This window comes from Trichechus manatus, unplaced genomic scaffold, assembly GCF_000243295.1.
Source record: "Trichechus manatus latirostris isolate Lorelei unplaced genomic scaffold, TriManLat1.0 scaffold00132, whole genome shotgun sequence".
Taxonomy (NCBI): Eukaryota; Metazoa; Chordata; class Mammalia; order Sirenia; family Trichechidae; genus Trichechus; species Trichechus manatus.
The window spans coordinates 3322545-3339068 of NW_004444068.1; the positions used below are offsets into that span (position 1 = coordinate 3322545).

Genomic DNA, 16524 nt, shown 5'->3' on the forward strand with positions numbered 1-16524 from the left:
CATTAATTTTAAATGTGCATACATCATTCTGTCCAGAAATTCTATTAGATAACCATCCTAAAGAAATATACTTAAGGATTCAAAGCTATAGGTATAATTATGTTCACAGAACCAAGATCTTTAACACTAAAAGTCTGGAAATAATCTAATCTAAATGTGTATCAATGCTTATTAATGATGGATTATACAATTAAAAAAAAAAACAACCCTACATATTTTCAAGAAAGAACTTCAAGACAAATTAGGTGAAATATTTAATATGATTCAATTTATGCAAATAAATATGTTTTTATGTATATGTTGTTAGGTGCCATCAAGTCAGTCCTGACTCATAGTGACCCTATGTACAACAGAACAAAACACTGCCTGGTCCTGCACCATCCTCACATTGCTGTTATGCTTGAGCTCACTGCTGCTGCCACTGTATCAATCTATCTTGTTGAGGGTCTTCCTCTCTTTCACTGACCCTTTACCAAACATGATGTCCTTCTCCAAGGACTGGTTTCACCTGACAACACGTCCAAAGTATGTGAGACGAAGTCTTGCCATCCTGGCTTCTAAGGAGCATTCTGGCTGTACTTCTTTCAAGACAAATTTGTTCGTTCTTCTGGCAGTCCATGGTACATTCAATCTTCTTCGTCAACACCAGAATTCAAAGATGGCAACTTTTTTTTGGTCTTCCTTATTCATTGTCCAGCTTCTGCATGCACATGAGGCTATTAAAAACACCATAGCTTGGGTCAGGCGCACCTTAGTCCTGAAACTGACGTCTTTCCTTTTTAACACTTTAAAAAGGTCTTTAGCAGATTTTCCCAGTGCGATACGTTGTTTGATTTCTTGACTGCTGCTTCCATGGGCGTTGACCGTGGATCCAAAAAATGAAATCTTTGGCAACTTCAATCTTTTCTCTGTTTACCATGATGTCGCTTACTGGTCCAGTTGTGAGGATTTTTTTCTTTATGTTCAGGTGTAATCCATACTGAAGGCTGTAGTCCCTCATCTTCATCAGTAAGGGCTTCAAGTCCTCTTCACTTTCAGTAAGCAAGGGTGTGTCATCTGCATAAAACAGGTTGTTAATGAGTCTTCCTTCAATCCTGATGCCACGTTCTTCTTCATATAGTCCCAACTTCTCAGAAAATTTGCTCAGCAAACAGACTAAGTATAGTGAAAGGATACAACCTTGATTCACACCCTTCCTGGCTTTAAACTACCCAGTATCCCCTTGTTCTGTTTGAACGACTGCCTCTTGGCCTATGTACAGGTATCTCATGAGCACAATTAAGTGTTTTGGAATTGCCATTCTTCGCAATGTTATCCATGATTTGTTATGACCTACACAGTCGAATGTTTTATATAATAACCCAGAAAAATGACTGGAAGAACATATACCAAACTGTTTATTAATGGTGGTTATCTACTATGGGTTGGAGTCCCTGGGTGGCGCAAATGGTTAACATGCTCAGCTTGGAAGAAAGGCCTGGAGATCTACTTCTGAAAAATCAGCCACTGAAAACCCCAAGGAGCACAAATCTACTCTGACACACAAGGGGTCACCAAGAATCGGAACTGATGTGATGACAATTATGGGTTAGAAGACGAAGTAGGTGTGGCAAGGTAGATGGGTGCAAGGTGATGTGTTCAAAGTGGAATGTCAAGTTTTATTCTATACATTTTTGTTACTAGTTTTTACAATGAGGATGTAATTTTAGATAATTTGTAAAAAGAAAAGGACCTATTTAAAACAAAACAAAACAATACTTGAAATAGGATAAATAATGAGGTGTGGGGTACATGGTTTGGATTCAGAAAGCATTTCACTCTATGCAGTTTGGACAGTGTTCTATCATGGAAGAAGTCAACAATCTAGGATAAAATTAATTAATGTATTATGGTCTTTTTGGCTTCTTTAAGGGGGAATGGAACCATTCTGTTCGTTCTGTCCCCTAAGCCAAGACCAGAAAAAAGGCTTCCCCTTTCTTAACGCTAGTTCCTTTAGTTTGTTCTTTGCCTTTTGAGTTCTGTGCAAAAACTGCTTCACAATGATCTAAGAGGTCCTCTGTACCTCCACATGGCTACAGTCGGCCCCCTCTTTAAAGATGGTTACTGATATCACAGTGCTTTATCTTCACCACACTGACTTCTCTTCGGCATCTTCCTTTCATCTTCCTTTAGCATAATAAGTATCTGTGTGCACATTTTGTTGCCCTTTAATGCTACACAAGTTCTGATGCTTTCAGGCTTCTTGCCCCTTTCTTCAAGCCTGTTCTAAGTCCTGACTCTTGCTCCTACTTTCCCATTTTATTTCTTTGAAGTTTAATTGCTATGTGAGAAGCCAGGAAGAAAATCACTGACTTCATATGGTGTACAGAACAAAATGGCTATCAGAAATAGAAAAATTTTAGAGATATATCCTAAATGCTAAGTCTTTGGGACCAAGGGATACATGTGTTTATAAGAATGCTTATTTTCTGTAGAGAGATTTTTCAAAATGTAAGAGCTGGCTTAAATTCACAAAAACTACCAAACCCCTATCTCGAAATATCAGAATAGTCTATGGGCCTACATCTGTGCAATTTTCATGTTTTTCCTCCACAAAAATTCTTCTAGCTTCTAAGACCAGAGGAGAATGTAAGCAACCCCCTAGAAGATCTGAGTACACAGCACTTAGTTACAGGGGAATTTCTAGATTTACCTGCAAATATTACTATTTTAACCTCCTATTCTGTGCAATGTAAAGATAAATGTTATCTTCACTATTTTCAACTTTAAACACAATGTCAAAAAATAAAAAATCTCAGTTTCATCCACGGAATTTTAGATAAATGATTGCTTATAATGCTAACCTATAAAATACAGCATTTCTTAAATCTCCAGCTATAATATGCCACGCATCTTTTTCTCCCTAGTATAAGACTATCCATAATTTAACATTAATGCAAATATACCTCTCCCTTACATTATGGGACATACCGTTTGTATTCCATTACCCCTAATTTCTAATGGTATTGAATCATTTTTAATCTTTGAAATACCCAGTTCCATTTCCTGCTACCAAGCCTTACTTTATTATGGTTATAAATTTGTTCTGTTAAGCACCTTAAATCATTACAAAGAAAATTAAACATTTTAACTTCCCATAAACATTTAAACCTGCATGTGTAAAATTTAACTGTACCTATAAATTATAAAATCCATATACCCTGAAACGTGAAAAAAAATTGTCATACTTTTGCTTATTTATTTATCTATTTTTACCTGGAAGGAGCTACCCCCACTAAATTGGGGCCCAATCCTCTAAACAAGGAACGAGGCCCTTCTTTTTCCAAGATCACCCTGAAAGAGAAAAAGTTATTTAGAAAGGAAGGCCCTTCAAAGTCTGATACTTTATTTACTTTGTATTACAAACTTATGGTTTAAATCCCAGAAATTTGTATTATTAATGTTATGCTGATTTAGTCAATTTTCCTTACTTATAAACATGTTTTTCTTGACATAGCATAAACTGTTGAAGTCTCATAATAGATTTACTATTGATAATAATAAAAAAAACCCTCCGTTCAGATTCTTTCCTAAAAGATTAAGGACATGATACAGATTTCTACATTTATTTTCATTATTATCATGCTACTCTCAACTTCAATCTCAATTTTACTACTGTCCCCAGCAAAGTCAATTCTCGTATGTGTTTTCCTTCTAGTATCTGAGGTCCTTTCCTCAATACTGAACAACACTCTTCAGTACTGCAGTACTATCCCATCCAACCATTCCAATGAAATGATACAGCAATATCAACGTAACATCCTTTAGGTTAAGTACTAAAATGGTTGATCTATTACTATTTCTCCCTCCACTCAGTTAACATTTATTTTATTGAGTACTTACTGTATTGTATAGAGCTCTTTATCATTAGGCAGACTAAGGGGATAGAAAAAAGAGGGTGAGCCCCTGCCATCGAGAAACTTGCTGTCCAGTTGTGGAAAAAGAATTATATTGAAAGAAAATAATTTAATAGATCATACTGTACAAGTTAGACACACATACAAGGGAACAGAGGTGTGTCTCAGTCATGGAAGGCTTTCTGGAATAAGAGTTACTAAGTTTTGGAGGTGAGAAGGAATATAGACTGATGACGAGTAGGCACTTTCATTCAGAGTTAACAGACCATGCCAGTGGTTCTCTAACATCTAATGCTTAAGAATGATCTCTTGAAAGGCAGTTAAGCATATTGGTTAATTAAAAGGGCCTGAGCTCTGGGGCCAGACAGCCTGGGTATGAAGCCCAACTTTGTTTACTGACAAGCTGTGAGATCCTGAAACAAGTTATTGAAACTTTTCTCTCATCCTTAGTTTCAACAGCAGTAAAAAGGAAAAACACTGTGTCCTCATTAAGTCACTGTGAGGATTAAATAAATTAGTGCATAAACAACTTAAAAGAGTACCTGGAACACAGTAAGAATCTGACTTTAATGTTATTATTATTATAATTACTACTGGAGCATTTGTTTAAAATGCAGATTTACCTAATCCTACCCTCGAAATAATCTGATTCAATAGATATAGGACAATGCCCAGTAAATTTGCATTTTTATGACCCTTCCAGATGACTGGCACAGGTGATAGGGACCACTTCTGATGAAACTGGATTAGAAAGAAGCAGAGTTAAGAATGACAAATTGTGAAGCACATTTTGAAGATTCAGTGTTTCTTAGCCTTTTCTGTATTATGGATCCCCTTGAGAAATTAAGGAAGGTAAGTGTTCTTTTTTAAATATAAAGCAATTATGCATACAATTCTATTTATAGACCTCTTGAAGCTCATCCACGAACCACCTGGGGTCCCTGGTTAAGAAGTCATGAAAACACTTCGTGACCACTAGACTACCTATAATCAAAAAGACAGAGATAATAACAAGTGTTGGCAAGGATGTGCTGAAATTTGAACTCTCATTCATTGCTAGTGGTATGTAAAATGATGCAGCCACTTTTAAGAACAATTTGGCAATTTCTCAAAATGTTAAACAAAGTTACCACTTGACCTAGCAATTCCACTCTTACGTAGAAAACGTATGTCCATCAACAGCATTCTTCACAATAGCAAAATGTAGGAACAGCCCAAATGTCCATAAACTGATGAGTGAATAAACAAAATGTGATACCCTAAAACCTGTGCGAGCCGGAACTCAACAGGACTGCCTTGTTTTTCTGGGTCTCACAAGTTTTCTGCCTTTGACAGGGTGCAGTCTTACCACTTTTCTATTGCTCTTGATCAATGGACAATATGTGCATTCTCCTTTTCTGACAGGTTTCTGCCCTACATGGCTTCTGGCTTTTGCAGGTTTTACTGTCTGTATCTATATAGTGGAATATCTGGCAACAAAGATATGTGCTAAAACATGGATGAACCTTGAGAATACTGTGTTAAACGAAAAAAGCCAGTCACAAAAGATCACACATTGTATGATTCCGATTACATGAAATGTCTGGAAAATGCAAATCTATAGAGACAGAAAGTAGATTAGTAGTTGCCTATGGCTGAGAAGGGGAAGGGAGAGAATGGGAGTGACTGCTAATGGGTATGGGTTTCTTTTTGTGGTGATGATGAGAATGTTCTGAACTTAGACTGTGGTGATGGTTACACAACTCTGTGAATATACTAAAAATGAGTGAACTGTATACTTTAAATGGATGAAGTTTATGGTTATGAATTAATTTCAATAAAGATGTTAGGGAAGGAAAAAAAAAAAAAAAGGAAGAAGAAGCCATAAAACAGACTGATTAGGCAGAGCCCCTGAATAAGAAAACAAGGGGAATGAGACTAGCGAGATGTCAAAGCAAGAAAATGCAGATCTGCAAGTCACCTGTATACTGATGACAGATGAAACACCTTAAGTTTTAGCTTAAAAACCCCTTAATAACCAAAATCAAACCCACTGCCACTGAGTTGATTCCAGCTCATAGCAACCCTAACAGACAGAGTAGAACTGCTTCATAGGGTTTCCAAGGCTGTAAATCTTTATGGAAGCAGACTGTCACATCTTTCCTCTGCAGACCAGCTAGTAGGTTCGAACCGCTGACCCTTCAGTTAGCAGCTGAGTGCTTAACCACTGTGCCACCAGGGCTCCTTCACTGTTAGATAAGAGGGTCTGAAAAACTGAGAAATTAAAATAGAGCCCAGAAGGATTCCTAAAGTTGCTCTGAGGAAAGGCAGAAAAGGTAAAACCATTAAAAAAAAAGAATAAAAAGTATAGTATATCACAGAGGTCAAAGGAAGAATTTAAAAGAGAGGTAATGTGTGGTAATAAACGTTAAAATCATGACATTAAAATCCTCTTCCTACTACTACCTTACTTTTCGCAAATAACACACACTATAATGTGCAGCATAGCTCACTTAGGGAAGTAGTGGGGGGGGGGGTTTGCACAGTTGGCAAAAAAATGTGTAAGGCAGCGTTATTTGCGTAAAATACAGTAATCAAATAGAAGTATTTATCTACAGTAACTATGGTATTTTAATCCAAAATTGTTAACAATTTTATTTTACTTATCCATGTACTTAGTGACTAAGTTAAAAAAAAAAAAAAGTGATGAAATCTTTTGATAGTGAAGGTGAACAAATAGCCAAGTTTATTTGCTACTACAAAATAAACACTACTGAACTAAGTTCAAATAGATTAAGTACCAAGTGAGCTGATAAGGTAGACACACAAGGCATTCAGTCACAGAGTTAAATTTAAACATGTAACACCTGATTTTAATAGTTTTAAAATTTCATATCCTATTTGTAACATAATGAAATATGATAAAATTTAATAAAAACAGATCTTTCCAAAACCACAGAGAAATGGCAAACCAACACTGAGTAACATTTTAAAATGAGAAGAACTCTGCTTTAAATTGCAATTATGTTTTTTAGGTTATATAAAAATCACAGACTGCCATTAACTGGATATACTTACTTGTGTGAGTACTTACAGAATTAAAAACACACACACACAAAGTTAACATTAATACCACCAAATTTCAAAAACAAATGAATTAGCAATCCAACATGAAATACCTATAAAAGCTTTAGGAAAAAAAGCTGTAAGATAAACACAGAAAGGTATTCCAAATATATGTGATTTGGGAATAATATTCTACTTTATATATTATCCATCTAATTGTTCCTCTCCATTAGGGATTATAATGAATATAATTTGGAGTAACTTCTGTCATTGAGTTTTTAAAAGAACCTTTTCAGATGTGGCAGAATGTAAACAAATGTGTAGGAATCACTGAGGTAAATGGACTAAAGAAAAGTCATGACCACTGTGCTCTCACTTTAGGCAATGGAGAGGTCCAGGAGAGAGTACTCGGTTGACACTGGCTCCAGCCATGGTGTTTAGCTGAACTTCAGAGATATAAAGTGTCACAGAAGATGACTGCAGCCGCGTTTTTACAACTTCCAGTGGACATGTCAGAATAGCTCCCACTGTCCCACCACATCTACAAAAAAAGGGAAAAGAACAAAACTTATTTACTCAATTCATAAAACAATACACACGCCTAGAGCTGTAAATAGAATGGGCAACTGGGGCTTGGCCAAGGTACTGAAAGTTTTAAATTTTAAAAGACTGCAAATAATTTTTAAGTTTCATTTATTTCACTACATACGAACACCTTAGTAGCTAAAAAGAACTGAGCTTAATACCTACCAATGAAGAATAATTAGCTAAAATAAGAAGCCTCCAAACGGTAAGCGCTGTTATTAAAATTTCCTGGTTAGTCACATCAGATTTTAAATACCGTTCTAAGGTTATTACTTGTGCCTCTGCTGAGACCTAGGCCATTACTGTAGGTATCTTATTTTTCAAACTCTTATTTTACCTTTTAAAACTCAAGAAAGGGTCTTCTGAGTAGTTAAATAAATCACTCATGGATAATGATACATATTTCTCCTGTTTTAAATACTCAAATACTCCGAAGTGTTTCACCAACAAAATTTATAGCACCTGAGTCTCACGATCAGTATCTTTTAGACCCATAATGTGGAAATCTGCGCAAGATAGCTAAGCTTCGCTAGAAGAATCCAATTTAAAACAAAGACTGATTTAGGTGCATTTAGAAACACCAAAACAACAATAAAATAAAAGTTCCTAACAATTGAAATTAAACTGGTAAAAGTTATGTAAGAGATACTCAGGCTGAGTAATTATTCTTTTTAAATGCAAGAGACAGACATAATTTTCTTTTAAAGCATTAATAGCTATCCAGTAAATCTCTGAGTTCTGCTTTCTAACCAAAGAGGAAAATAACCTAAGGAGACTGCAGTTAAAGAGAAAAGCAGACTGAGTCAGAGCTAACTTGGACCTTCAAAATGGGCAATAAAGAGAGAAAAAGAAAAGTAGCAAACACAAGAATAAATACACTAAGCAAGTCTACCTCCAGAATTAAAAAAAAATTATTTTATATGACTGTATAAAAGCAGGAATGGCAACATAAACGTCACATCAAATAACATTTAAGTCAAGAAATCATGAAATAAGATAAAGAATATTTCATACTGATGAAACAAGTACACGCCATCTAGAAAGTATAGAAAAAACTTCATGCAACTAATATAAGGATAAAAATTATATATTAAAAAACATGATAGAGGACACTAATATGTAAAATAAAACTTAACCCTTACACCTATCATAGTTAAAAATTAACTCAAAACGGATCATATTCCTAAATGTAAAACTATAAAACTTCTAAAAGAAAACATATGAAGAAAAATCTTTGTGACCTTAGGTTAGGTATAAATTTTTTAAACAAAAAGTATGAACCATAAAAGAAAAATAACTGATAAACTAGACTTCATCAAGGTTTACAACTTATGTTTTAAAGTAAACTGTTAAGAAAACGAACAGACAAGCCACAAGCTGAAAGAAAATATTTGCAAAACACATATACGATAGAAAAACACTCAATAAAAAAAGACTTGAACAGATACTTCACCAAAGGTATATGGATGGTAGACAGATTTCCAGAATCATTTGTCAAAAGGCAAACACAAATTAAAGCACTATGAGGTACCACTGCACATCTACAAATGATTAAAATTGAAAAGACTGACAATAGCAAGTGCTGGTGAGGATGAAGAGCAACCGCAAATCTCATACACATTGCTCGTGGAAATGCAAAATGACACAGCCATTTTAGAAAACAGGTTGGTGGTTTCTTATAAAGTTAAACATACAATTGCCATACAATCCTACAGTCCCACTCTTACGCTCAATATTCTGAGGTATTGATCTGAGAGAAATAAACAGATAGGTCCACACAAAGATCTGTCTGTGAATGTTTATAGCAGCTATACGTTTTTCTTTTTTATTGTACTTTAAGTGAAAGTTTACAATTCAAGTTAGTTTCTCATACAAAAATTTATACACACATTGTTACGTGACCCTAGTTGCTCTCCCTATACAGCACACTCCTCCTTTCCACCCTGGATTTCACAACATCCATTCACCCAGCTCCTGACCCTCTCTGCCTTCTCATCTTGCCTCCAGACAGGACCTGCCCATTTAGTCTCAGTATCTACTTGAGCTAAGAAGGCACACTCTTCACGAGTATCATTTTATGTCCCATAGTCCCACCTAATCTTTGTCTGAAGAGTTGGCCTGATCTTTGTCTGAAGAGTTGGCCTCAGGAATGCTTTTAGTTTTGGGCTAATAGACCGGGGGCCATGTCTTCTGGGGTCCCTCCAGTCTCAGTCAAACAATTAAGTCTGGTCTTTTTACTAGAACTTGAGTTCTCCACTCCATTTTTCTCCTGCTCCATCAGGGACTCTCTGTTGTGTTCCCCATCAGGGCGGTCACTGGTGGTAGCTGGGCACCATCTAGTTCTTCTGGTCTCAGGCTGATGGGAGTCTCTGGTTTATATGGCCCTTTCTGTCTCTTGGGCTAATATTTTCCTCGTGTCTTTGGTGTTCTTCATTCTCCTTTGCTCCAGGTGGGTTGGGATCAACGGATGCATCTTAGATGGCCGCTCGCTAGCTTTTAAGACTGGAGATGCCACTTACCAAAGTGGGATGCAGAACATTTTCTTAATAAACTTTGTTATGCCAATTGACCTAGATGTCCCCTGAAAGCATGGTCCCCAAACCCCAGCCCCTTACAGCAGCTATACTCGTAACTGTCCAATACTGGAAGCAACTCAAATGTCCATCAATTGGTGAAGGATAAACAAATTATGGTACATGCATATGATGGAATACTACTCTGCAATAAAAAGCAACAATATGGATTATATTCAAAAGCATTATGCTAACTGAAAGTGAACCACAAAATGCTATTGTATGCTTTCATTTTTACTACATTATGGAAAATGCAAAATTAGAGGGACAGAAATGAGATAAATGGTTGCTGAGGAGTGGGGGTGAGGACAGGAAACTGACTGCAAGGGTGATGGGGAAATTCTTGGGATGACAGAAATATTCTATAACTTGATTATAGTGGCTATGACTTTATAAATTTGCTAAAATTCACTGAACTGTACACTTAACAAAAGGTGAATTTTACTGTATGTAAATTATAGCTCAATAAACCTGACTAAAAAATGTGAAAACTAGTAGGAATTGTTAGTATGTGAACTAACACCTGGAGCTGAAAAATAAACTTTGTATTTCAAAAAAGTTCCAGTTACAGCTTCAAATAGGAAATTAAATACTTAGCCCCCCGAAAAAGAAAAAAAACTGAAACCGTAACTATACTGTCAGAAATCAACACATCAATTAGATAAAAATAGGGTTATAGCAGATTTGAAACAAAATTAACTAGATCTAAGAGAGACGAATATACTCAATAAACAATAAGGAACAATTATTCTCAAACAGCCATGAAATAGGCTCAAAACCTAATTATATATTAGACCACACACACACACACACACACACACACACACACACCAAAAAAAAAAAAAAAAAAAAACTAAACAGAAGTCACAGGCACAGCCATGTTAATTGCTGAGGGCTAAGTGGCAGAAGCGAGTCATCAGAGTACGTGCTCTAGTACATGCAATGCAGCACTCAAAGAACCTGCACGGTAATCTACATCATGTTCACACAACAAGCGGTGATTTATTTACAGGAAATCACACTTAGCTTTTAATCTGAATGTGTTTAGCTTTTTAAGCTGTTTAATATATTTACTTCGTAAATTTACTGAATATAAAATACAAACAGCTTCAAAATTTGTAATAAGTACGTACATTTGTTTTGGCTTTATATTCTGTAAAACCTAAAAAATGTATTTTTGGCCTGCAAATGAATATGAATTACTTCTGTAATTAAATATAAAAAGAAAAAAAAACAAAAAAACAGTTAGCACATATAGCTGTGATTTGTATAAACACTATACAAAGGAAACAAAAAGAACTACAGGGAAAGTAATACCTATACTTCATAGGCTTACTGTAAAGATGATGTATGATACAACTTATGTAAAATATCTTGTAAAGTGGCATACAGAAAAGTGTGCAATAAATATTAGCTACCAAAGCTATTAGTGTCTATGACAGATAACAGTAACTTTATAAAAATTTATAATAGGACTAGTACAAATATTTTATGGCCAGACTACAGACAAGGTATATATTCTGATTCCTAAAAACCACTTCAACAAGTAAAATAGACACTGAGGATCTAAACTCTACAGAGCTAGGGGCGGTGTAGGTGTGTGCATACACAAGCACTAAGGCTATCTTGAAGCAGTTTTACATTATAACTCTATCTCTACTTACGAAAACAGTTAGGATTAACATTAGATTTATCTCCTCTCCATGTCAAAAATCTCACTGACTAGAGGAATATGCCACAAGGACACAGAGAGCCAGAGGAGAAATCAGCAGACAGGAGATTTCAACAATGAAGCAAATGTGAAGGGGTGATAGACTTAGTAAAGAGAAAGAAAAGGCTTGTAGAGGGATATATCAAAGAGAAGCAAACAGCTTTGCCCTGAAGAATACCTGAGAAGCCTAATGATTAAAGGTACTCAGAAGGTGGAGGTGAGGGAAACAACTGAAAACAACTAACAGGCTAATAGAGCAAAGGTAGGCTGCTCAGATGTATACTCACCCCAATCCCCAACACACACACATATGATGGGTAAAACTATATTCCTGGACAGAAGACTAATTCTCTGAAGAACATGCAGGTACAATGGATTCGAAATAATCCCATACCATGACTTACTACGGCAATCTTGTAAAATACTGGAGACAAAGACCTTATCAACCTTCAAAAAGGAAGAACAAAAGGTAACTTATCAAGGCCAAGTCATCAGAATAATATCAGACTTCTCAGCAACTGCAGACAATTATTTAACCTGTAATTCTATACTACTAAACCAAACTATCAAGCAGATGATGAAATATACTTAGAGAAACAGTATTTTAAAAAACTGTCTCCCTTGCATCCTTTCTTACACAGCTACTAAAGGATGTCTTCCATAAGAAATTGAATAACCCACGAGCTAGAGAAAGGAGTCCCAAGATGATGGTGAAATGTCACAAGCTTAGAAAATAACCAGCCCAGAAAGGATGACAAGAGTTCAGACAGAGGAAAATCTCAGGAAAAAAAAGACTAATATATTTATTTTTGATCTTCAAGTAGAAGTACTCTCCTAACTAAACAAATTTTTTAAATGGGGCAATAATTAACGCCACGAAAAAAAAAAGTTATTCAGGAAAAAATAAACGTAATATACAACTTAGCTCTGAGATGAACAATATTTATATTGTCACAATAAAGTAATCACTGACTATAACTATATATTGAGGGCTAAAAAAAGAGGAGGAATACAGTTTGGTAAAGATAACAAAAGCCTCATCTACCATGATATGAATTTGAAAATCAAGAAAAAGCAGCAGAGCATATTGTTTAGAAATAGGAAGGAAAATTCCGAAAGAAATAGCTAACAGTATTAGGAAGTCTCCATTAGGAAGTGTGTGTGTGGGTGGGGGTTGAAGCTGAGAAATGCTGGTTTGCTGGGTTTTATTCTTTTAATACTTTTTTATACTATGTGCATACATTTATTTTAAATTAATTTTTGATCAGAGTCATAGCAATAAGTATTTTAAAAAACACCACAGGTTCTTAACTCTGGGGGATATGCATTTGATGTTTCTAGGGACTCAATGAATCTCATGAAATTATATGAAAAAAATGATGTGTACAAGTGTCTCTGACCCAGAACTCCAAAATCCAGAATACTGACCACTTTTCACCATTTCCACCCTGGTCCAAGCCACTATTATACCTTGCCTAGGTTACTGCAATGACCTCCTAATTAGTCTTCCAGCTTCTACCTTGCCCCACTCCCAATCTATTTTCAGTACAGTATTCAGAATGATTCTATTAAACTTAAGTCAGATCAATCACTGCTCAGCTCAAAATTCTCCAATGACTTCCTATCTCATTTACAACAAAACCAAAGTCCTTACAATGGCTGTTAAGACCTTACACAATCTCTCTCCCTCTGCTGATCCCTCTGATCTTATCACCTACTATCTACCTTCTCATTCACTCTGCTACAGCCACACTGGCCTCTGCTGTAACTCATAAATTTATTAGTCTAATACATCAAGCATACTCCTGCCTCAGGACTTTTGTTCTTGCCATTTCCTCTACCTGTAATATTCTTGCCTCAAATATGGCCATGGGCTACATAATCTCCGTATCTTCTCAGTGATGCACTTCCTCATCACCATATACAAAATTACACCCACCAACTACCTATCATCTTCCTTGCAATATTCTTCTCTTTCAGAACTTATGACACTTAGCTACTATATATTTTATTTATTTTATCTGCTGTGTTCCCTTACACTAGATGCAAGCATCAGGAAGACAGGAGTTTTTGTCTACCACCATAAACCCCCACCCAAAAAACCCAAACCCATTGCCGTTGAGTAAATTCTGACTCATAGCGTGTCAGAATAGAACTGTGTATAGGGTTTTCAATGGTTGTGACCTTTTGGAAGTAGAATACCAGGCCTTCCTTCGAAAGCACCTCTGGGTGGATTCCTTTTTGTCAGCAGCCAACCACTTAAATGTTTGTACCACCTAGGGATGACTATAACCTCTGCATCCCTATAAGAATGCCTGTGAATGAGTAAATGAACTGTAGTATTTGGCATCCTAGTATTTAAGATGCAGTGTATCTGGTCCAACTTCCTTATTTTGTAGATAAGGCAACAAAAGCCTTACAAGGGAACACTGCTTGTTCCAGGTTAACAGCCAGTTACTTGGCCACTTACAGAACAAACCATATCTCCTGATTCCCAACCCAGCTCTTTGCTTCCTCTTTACCAGTGGCTTTCAAATCTTTGACTTCAACCCATGAAAAATATATCTTACATTGAGGTCCGTATACCCACACGACCACATTTCACGGAGTAATATTTATCTTTATCATGTACAATACACTGATATTTCTATTATTTTAAAAATCTTCATCACAAGCCCACTAAACTGATTTTACGATACACTAATGGGTTGCTATACAATTTGAAACACACTGCTCTATACTATTAGATGTAACTTGACTAGAAGAATAGGGAAAATTTTTGTTCTTCTGTATTGTTATTCTACATCTTAAGTAGCTTGGGGGTATGAGGTACTGAAGGCTCCAATCAACAGCTAGAATAAATATAACAAGACACAGCAGCTTTCTGATAACCAACTGTTCTCAAGTCTCATTGGTTCTACATTCTAAACGTCCTCTCATACTACTTCTCATCACCCCATTACAAATGCCTTAAAGCAGGCCCTCCATTATTTCTTGTCTTCTAACTGGTGGTGCCATGGTTATGTGCTCATCTGCTAACCAAAAAGTCAGTGGCGAACCCACCAAGCGCTCCACAGGAGAATGACATGGTAGTCTGCTTCCGTTAGATTACAGCGTTGGAAACCCTACAGGGCAGTTCTACTCTGTCCTACAGGGTCACTATGAGTCAGAACTGACTCAACAGCAACTGGAACAGGTCTTGCTTCCCTCTGATCTAATGATGTGGCCAATGAGTTAAGATCAGTAATAAGCTGTGGCCAATACAATTTGCTACTAATAATGAAGACCAAAGTTGGCAATTTTACTATTTTTTTTAAAAAAGCTACAATTCAAAGTTATTTCTATAAAAAAGTCACTCACTCATTTGCTCTATATGCTTCTTTGATTGGCAAAGACTTTTGAGAAGAGAAAAGCCAAGGTTGATAGTGAAAGAACATACAAGTTCATTACTCTGTAACATTAAAAATCCAGAAAGGGCAGTGTCATGGATTGAAATGTGTCCCCCAAAATATGCATTATCAATTTGGCTAGGCCACGATTCCCAGTACTGTGTGATTGTCCACCATTCTGTCATCTGATTGGATTCCCTGTGATTTTCCTATGTGTTGTAAATCCTATCACAATGATGTTAATAAGATGGATTAGCAATAGTTATGTAGATGAGATCTACAAGATTAGACTGCATCTCTTTTGAGATATAAAAGAGAAAGCAGAGAGACACGGGGACCTCACACCACCAAGAAAGCAGCGCCAGGAGCAGAGCACATCCTTTGGACCCGGGGGTCCTGGTGGAGAGGCTCCTAGTCCAGCGGAAGACTGATGGCAAGGACCTTCCTTCAGAGCCAACAGAGAGACAAAGCCTTCCCCTGGAGCTGGTGCCGTGAATTTGGACTTGTAGCCCACTAGACTGAGAGAGAATAAATTTCTCTTAGTTAAAGCCATCCACTTGTGGTACTTCTGTTACAGCAGCACTAGATAACTAAGACAGGCAGTTTCTAGTATTGGAATCTAATAAAACAGTTAAATGTCACCACAGCCTTGGTATGTCCATATTAAAAACCAAACAGTTGCCACCAAGTGGACTCCAACTCATGGCTACCCCACGTTGTGTCAGAATAGATCTCTAGGCCATTCTTCCGAGGGGCCTCAGTGAACTTGAAACTCCAACCTTTCAGTTAGCATCTGAGCACATTAAAGTGTCAGCACCACCCAGGGCCTCCATGTCCATATCAAAACACATAACTAGAGTCCTCCCTGGGTAACTGCAGGGGATTGGTTCCAGGATCCCTGTGGATACAAAATTCATAGATGCTTAAGTCCCTTATATAAAATGGCATAGTATTTTTCTTTGTTTTTACATGAAACAGGAATGAACAGTGTTTTGCTCTAAAGTGGAATAGTGATGGTCAGGCCAGGTTAGGGCAGACGCCTGAAGCCCTAGATCAAAGCTGGCACTTTTTTTTTCTTTTATTGTTTATTTTTATTGTTGTGCTTTAAGTGAAAGTTTACAATTCAAGTTAGTCTCTCATACAAAAATTTATACATAGTTATGTGACCCTAGTTGCTCTCCCTATACTGTGACAGCACACTCCTCCTTTCCACCCCAGATTTCCCGTGTCCATGCAACCAACTCCTGACCCTCTCTGCCTTCTCATCTTGCCTCTGGACAGGAGCTGTCCATTTAGTTTCATGTATCTACTTGAGCTAAGAAGGC

At 36.6% G+C, this 16524-nt stretch overlaps 1 protein-coding gene across 3 annotated transcripts in view; it reads right to left on the reverse strand.

Annotated features, from left to right (window-relative positions):
- SLC25A36 (solute carrier family 25 member 36) overlaps positions 1–16524 on the reverse strand; it is a 49066-nt gene that overhangs the window by 22238 nt on the left and 10304 nt on the right. For 2 of the 3 annotated variants that reach the window (XR_002825403.1, XM_004385084.2), the window contains exons 2-3: positions 7318–7482; positions 3256–3333 (exon numbers count right to left, since the gene is read on the reverse strand). Coding sequence is in view for 2 of the 3 variants with exons in the window: in XM_004385084.2 (XP_004385141.1) it covers positions 3256–3333; positions 7318–7482 (243 nt within the window). In the remaining variant the exon portion in view is untranslated. The remainder of the gene's footprint in view (positions 1–3255; positions 3334–7317; positions 7483–16524) is intronic. The other variant, XM_012558047.2, reaches the window with a different exon arrangement.